The 6500-nt window shown below is 34.8% G+C and overlaps 2 protein-coding genes across 2 annotated transcripts in view; both read left to right on the top strand.

The window, feature by feature from the left end:
• The window catches only part of LOC100179961 (receptor tyrosine-protein kinase erbB-2-like), a 4920-nt gene extending 4267 nt beyond the window's left edge, over positions 1–653 (top strand). Inside the window, exon 6 of the mRNA XM_026840037.1 lies at positions 334–653. Within this exon, the coding sequence (XP_026695838.1) occupies positions 334–407 (74 nt within the window). The 3' untranslated portion in view covers positions 408–653. The remainder of the gene's footprint in view (positions 1–333) is intronic.
• Positions 654–5752: 5099 nt separating this feature from the next.
• The window catches only part of LOC100187056 (uncharacterized oxidoreductase SSP0419-like), a 3565-nt gene continuing 2817 nt past the window's right edge, over positions 5753–6500 (top strand). The window contains exon 1 of the mRNA XM_026840036.1: positions 5753–5909. Within this exon, the coding sequence (XP_026695837.1) occupies positions 5873–5909 (37 nt within the window). The 5' untranslated portion in view covers positions 5753–5872. The remainder of the gene's footprint in view (positions 5910–6500) is intronic.

Below are 6500 nucleotides of genomic sequence, written 5' to 3'. Positions count from 1 at the left end.
AGAGATATCTCTAGTAGGCCGTGATTACCTTTACTTATATCCTACCGTTAAATTCACAAACACTGGAACTTGCCTTCAAGATTGAATCACTTGGGTTCGGTTCTCTAAAGTCAATAGACAACGGGAACGTGTATATTAGCCAAATGGTGAATTTGTGTTACGACCAAACCGTCAACTGGCTATCTGTAGTGAAGAATCCGATTCAATACAGTGGTATCCGCAATGGAGTTCTGTCTTGGGCAAACAAACCGAGAAATATGTGTAAGTAAATACAATCAATTTAACGTAAATTAAAGTCCCGCTTTATTTCAGTAATAAATTTTCTCTAAACAGGTAACTTACAACTTCTATGTAGCGAATGTAATACTCAATACTGCTGGGGCCCGGGACCCGACTTCTGCATGTAAAAATCGAACATGGATTGAAACAGACACCGGCGCCGGGCTTGCAAAATGTTGTTAATATAACCACATAAACATACATTAAAGTATAAACATGTATAGCTTACTAACGCAACTGTAAACTTGTACCGATAACATATATACATGTAACTGATGGGTAACCTTGGTGGTCTATTTGTCAGTTTCAGTAAAACCTTTTTGTTAATGTATCTTGGTCAAATCATTTTATAATGGGCGTGTCAATAAATAGGATGAAATATGTTGAACAGTTTGATTTTGTCTCATAAAATTAGTTTCAGTTTTGTAAGAAAATTGATATAGAGAAAAACTGAGATATGAAACATATATGCTTATAGAAATATAATATAAATAACACTGTTAACTGCAGTACGAATGAAAACTCATATATACCATATCTACAGTGTATACATAACATATGATAGACCTGCTGTAGTGACTATATATGTGCTTCCGATACAAATGGGCCAGCTAAACGTGTCACGAGACGAAGTATATACAATAATATTGCATCGTTAATTAACTTTGTGTTAGGTATTGAAATTATGAGACAAGAAATGTCTTTTTTAATTGTCAGGTTAATTCTCACTTAAAGTTTAAAACAATCAACTAAAACGCGTTTTGTCGGTTTGATATAGTACGATGATGGGACACCTTCGGCGCATAATATCCGAATATCCTGATCGTGTTTAAACAGTTAACAACGGCCAATGGGAGTCTTGAGCATATAGTTTTATAAATCTTTGAAAGTTCCTTGTTTACTACCACATCGGATGAAAAAATAGAGTTAAAATGTGTCCCAACTTCCCCCACCCTACTATATGTTTGAAACACATGTAGCGATGGTTGAATTTATCTGTCATTCATTCATTCACTTATCCAACCAGTAAATACAATTCTGTGTACTAAAACATATGGATATGTACAAAACTTATAATTAATATAATAAAAAGCGGTCGATATTTAACACACTTATTCCATAGAATTTAACAGTGGACGATACACGAGGGAAAATAAATTATTCGGTGTTTTTGCATTAACAAAAACATTAGTTTCGTCGTCGCTTTTGTATTGCATCAGATCAATACTTCTCAATAAAGACCAACCCGACTTGTTAAAGATTTCCATAGCATACTTAGAAGCAACGTGAGCTATTGCGTATTCGCAACCAAGATCTGTAGCCAAATCCACCATTCTGTTTATTAAATTTGTGCCTATACCCATGTGAGTGTAGCTGGTCTGAACCGTAAGCATGTGTGTTGAACATATTTTCTCTGCTCCTAACTCTTCGAGGATGTTACCTTCCAAGTCTGTCTGCATTTTCATCAATTGATGTCTCCACTTGAATTCATTTTCAAATGGTTTGTCTTTACATATTTTGGCCATTTCACTTCGATATCGGATTAAATTAAGCGATACTGCAACCAATGTTTCGGACTGCTTTTCGAAAACTCCTATCGAAGCGTTCTGCTGCAACAAATGCCTTGCTCGTTCCGTTTGTACGGCCACTACTTGTGCAAGTGGGACATTCGCTGCTTTAGTTAATTCATCGCGTGGCGCGTATGAGCTGGCGATTAATTTCTGAACTTCTTTTGAGCATTCAACTCCGATTCGCCGAACCTCCAAAATACTGTTCAAATTTTTTGGTATCATTTTTTGAAACGTTCTTATTTTCACCTGGTTAGGAAAACATCTTTTTTTCAGTACACCAATTCATTCTTTTTACCCCCCAATTAAAACATAAAATTTAGTCCTGTACCTGACAGCTGAATGTGCAAAAACCAAGACGGCGAAATTTATAAAAGCTAAAACAAAGACCAAATACAAAACCATTCGGTTTTGCGTGCACTGGTCTATATATATTATTATGATGACTCAAAAAGACAAATAGATATCAATTTATCACGTGTTGTTAAGTCGGCTTTGTAACAAAAGTGTTGGTTTACTGGTACTTGTAAACGAATGGTTTCTTAGATGAACACTTTTAGTAACGTAGTGTTACGTCACTAAATAAAAAATACATTTATATTCGTAAAAGACAACTTTTAAATATTTTAACCCTTTATCGCTTTGTTTTAGATAACAAATATAATACTTCCTAAATTTATTGTTATTATCTTTTATACTGCTGATGTAAAATCTATATAAACCCGATCTGTTCCAAGGGCCTTGACCCGGTATAGGACAAATAAACCCTATTGCCTTACTAATCAGACACATTCTAGGATACCTGTGAAAATAGGTGGTGTGTGGTGTTATAATCTAAATAATTATGAGGTGTTACCAAATGCTTTATCCTTATAGACACCTTCTAGGGCTTCTATCCACCCTTGCGGCGCCCGGATCAATTGATTTGCTGTAGGCCTATGTAAACAATGTTTAAAAAATTACTTGATCTCCAATTTAACATGTAGTAGGGTGGGGTATAGGATGGAACATTTAAACACATACTGCCAAATTTTTCCAAAATCAAAGTATATGGTGATTTTTGGGTGATAGCCCGATTTAGTACTATCACACGTTATTAATTGACAACAGTTGACAACAAAAATGTATCAAAACACACGAGGAGTTATTTAGCGATTCGCACAACATATGTAATTTTACAAATTTACAACATATGTAATTTTACAAAAAATTGCAGTTTAAAACCCCTTGTTTATTTGGATTAATCAATTAGTTTTTATTAGAAATAAATACCACGAATTAATTGAAATTTAAGTTTAAATATTCTTTTTATTGCTCCACTGCTTTGGTTTTTAACAACCTTTCAATTTTTGGAAATATACCCTACAACACTGCAATTATCTGATGTTCAAAAATACTGTTCCTATTTAACGTAACAGTAGTCGGCTTTGACGCGCGCTTTATAGAGTCGTGCTAATACCATAGACAACTTATATTATAAGTTTATATTATATTATAAGTTAAGTTGTCTATGATAAGTTTATATTATATTATATATTTGTCTATGATAATACCATAATATACTGAAGTGATCGTACGCTACGAGACCACGTAACCACTTTTCCCGCATAAGTGTACAGCTACTCGCCCAACACTACAGCTTGACAGTGCACTACAACAGTGCGAGGCAGAGTTCGTATATAAACATTTGTATATGTTTATATACGGAAAACGACCACGAAAATTAATGCGTAGTGTACAGTGACACATTTTTACTCGTTCAGCGGGCAATATGCCGCTCGGTGAAACAGTTGCTGTTCATATATCCTGTGTGTTTTCAAATTTTTAAAATTTTACCTGTTGTGTGGATCGCTGAATAACTCCTCGTGTGTTTTATTATATTTTATTAAATTGGTGTCAATTAATAAAGGAATGATAGTACTAATTCGTGGTATTACCCCAAAACCCTCATCTATTTTGATTTTGGAAATATTTGGCAATATGTGCTTAAGTGTCCTATCTTCCCCCATTGTACTATATAAGAGTTTTCATTGGTACTATGGTCAACCATGTTATTTGATATTCTATTTAAATATGGAATAAGTATACTGAATAAGTAGTCATACTCACTGCTGCAACCCAAAGTCACGTCAGGAAACGGCGCTTGTGTCCGCCATTACGGAGCCCACAGAGCGTGAATCGCCTGTACAAACGCATGGTCGGCGTGTGTTTTTTTGTTTCTTGTAAGCAATACAAAGCTAGAAAACACGTATAGCGGTTATTTTAACATTAAAAATATAATTTCTAATATAAATCTTGTTATATAGTGGGGTGGGGGAAGATGGGACACCTTTAGCACAAAATATATAAATATCCTGATCGTGTTTAAACAAACAACGGTCTATGAAAGTCGCGAGGACAAGGTTTTATAATTCTTTGAATGTTCTTTGTTTACTACCAAAATGTACGAGAAAATAGAATAAAAAGGTGTCCCATCTTCCTCCCTCCTACTATATCATATTAAATCTAAGAATTAATGTGATTTTAAACATGTTCTTTTACGTTTTTGGTTGGTATACTTGATATGTTCTGTTTTTACTCTGTAATCGATTGAGTGTTCAATAAAATTTGATTTTTATGTGAGGTTTATTATTGTGATAAGTAATAACATTAGTGGAAAGCCATTTTTACGCGCAGAAGTGCTTGGTTCTTAAAAAATCGCAATATTTAGACAAAAACAGCACCCAGCAATGATAAAATGCTATGCCGCGGGCTCCGTAATGGGGGCGTCTATGATGTCATAGACGCGGGGACAATGGATTGGAGACATTTCTTGTCTCATATTTCCAAATATCTATCAGAGTTAATTTATGACGCATTATTAATTATACTTGTCCTCGTTCACACACAAGCCGACCTATTTGGCTGACCCATTCGTAACGTGTGAAACCGGAAGCATGTATAATCACTGCATTCGTAACGTGTGAAAACCGGAAGCTGAATCGCTACAGTATCGCATACCATGTATACGTTGTTATTATTATATTAGAAGTTTAGCGCAGTAACGCCCTTTTGAGATATCGCAGTTTAAGTTACATGTATATTCACTTGTACAAACTAACCGAGTTATTTATATATGTATTCTATTTGAATAAGGGTACTGAATAAGTAGTCATGTCAACTGCTGCAACTTATATATACCGTCGCATACGAATTAACAATAAAGATATAATCAGATACCTCAATCGCTCAAGCTGAGACTTATCAATCTAATTGCATCAGGAGTATTTGAAAAATAATCTGAAATGTTAATTGCGATTTCTCTCAGCTCTGTTTGAGTTTAAGCAAAACGAAATAGAGAACATTTCTTTTGAAAGTAAGTTCAAACCGAGGGCACAGGTTATGAAAATGCTAAAATACTAGGAAAGTATGTATCGACAACTATCGCAATCCGTAATATATATACATGTTTAGAATTAAAAATTATTCAATTTTATATTGTAAAGTGTGACATTTTTAGCATTGCTGTATAGTACACTTGTATGTGAACAAAGGCAATTAACAATTAATTTTGTCAGAAAAATTTACCATACGCCAAGGTATCTTAAAATGTATTTGGCGGACACAAGTTTTAATGAATTCAAATGTGCCATGACCAATAAAAGTTACCGAACAAGTGCTGAAAAACGAAAACCACTGATGTTCGACAAAAAAGGCTAGTAAGCTGCTGTTGTATACAGCACGCGAGACAAACTTCCGGCCACGTTTTGTATGCTGTGGTTATAAAGGAGAATTCATCTTGAACGTTTACAAGAAGCAGAAATTACAAACAAAAATCAGATGAAGAAATGTTAGAACATTTCTTCAGTGTAGAGTCGCTAATGATGCAATGTTATAGAACGTGAAGTGTTTATAACTCAATGAGAATTTAAACTCTAAATTTATGTTGTAGTGATTGTTTCATGTTATTGCCGATATACAGCGTGGCATAAAATTGATAGTAAGTTATTTTAAGGGATTTGTTTAAGCAATAGCTACAAAGTATTATGGATGAACTAAAGGAAAAATCTGTGCTGATAACAGGTAAGACTGTACGCAATATAAACCGAATACATTATGTCCATGCTCATTCGAGCGTGTCTAGACGAAAGCAGAACTTTATTCAACAGTAATGTTGTGCTGGTTAATCATTTACGAATTATACGGAGTGACTCCTAATAGCTTTGACGTATATATATAATACTGTGGGATAAGATGGGGTACTGTTAGCACCTAAGATCCTATTTCCTTAATCAGTTTTTATACAAATTAAAAACGTGTTTTTAGAGTCGCGAGACTATACGATTACGCGGTTATGCATTTCTGTATAATCGTTGTTTACTAGCAAATGGGAACGGAAAAGAGAATGAAAACACGACCCATCCTACCCCACCCTATTATATGTTTCTAATCATTTATGCAATGACCTAGTAAATTGCTTGCACTGATTTGGGCACACTATAGCTATTGCATGCACTCGCAGATACATACAGTTATGGTGTGCAGATTAATAATCTATATATAGCGTAAGCTTCCGGCGCCGTGGCGTAGTGGTTAGCGCGCCCGCCTGTAACCATTAAGTAATGGGTTCAAGGCTCGTCGCTGCTACCATTGTGGGCGTATGTGTCCTTGGGC

This window comes from Ciona intestinalis, unplaced genomic scaffold (assembly GCF_000224145.3).
Source record: "Ciona intestinalis unplaced genomic scaffold, KH HT001101.1, whole genome shotgun sequence".
Lineage (NCBI taxonomy): Eukaryota > Metazoa > Chordata > Ascidiacea > Phlebobranchia > Cionidae > Ciona > Ciona intestinalis.
This window is presented reverse-complemented; position numbering and strand designations above follow the sequence as displayed.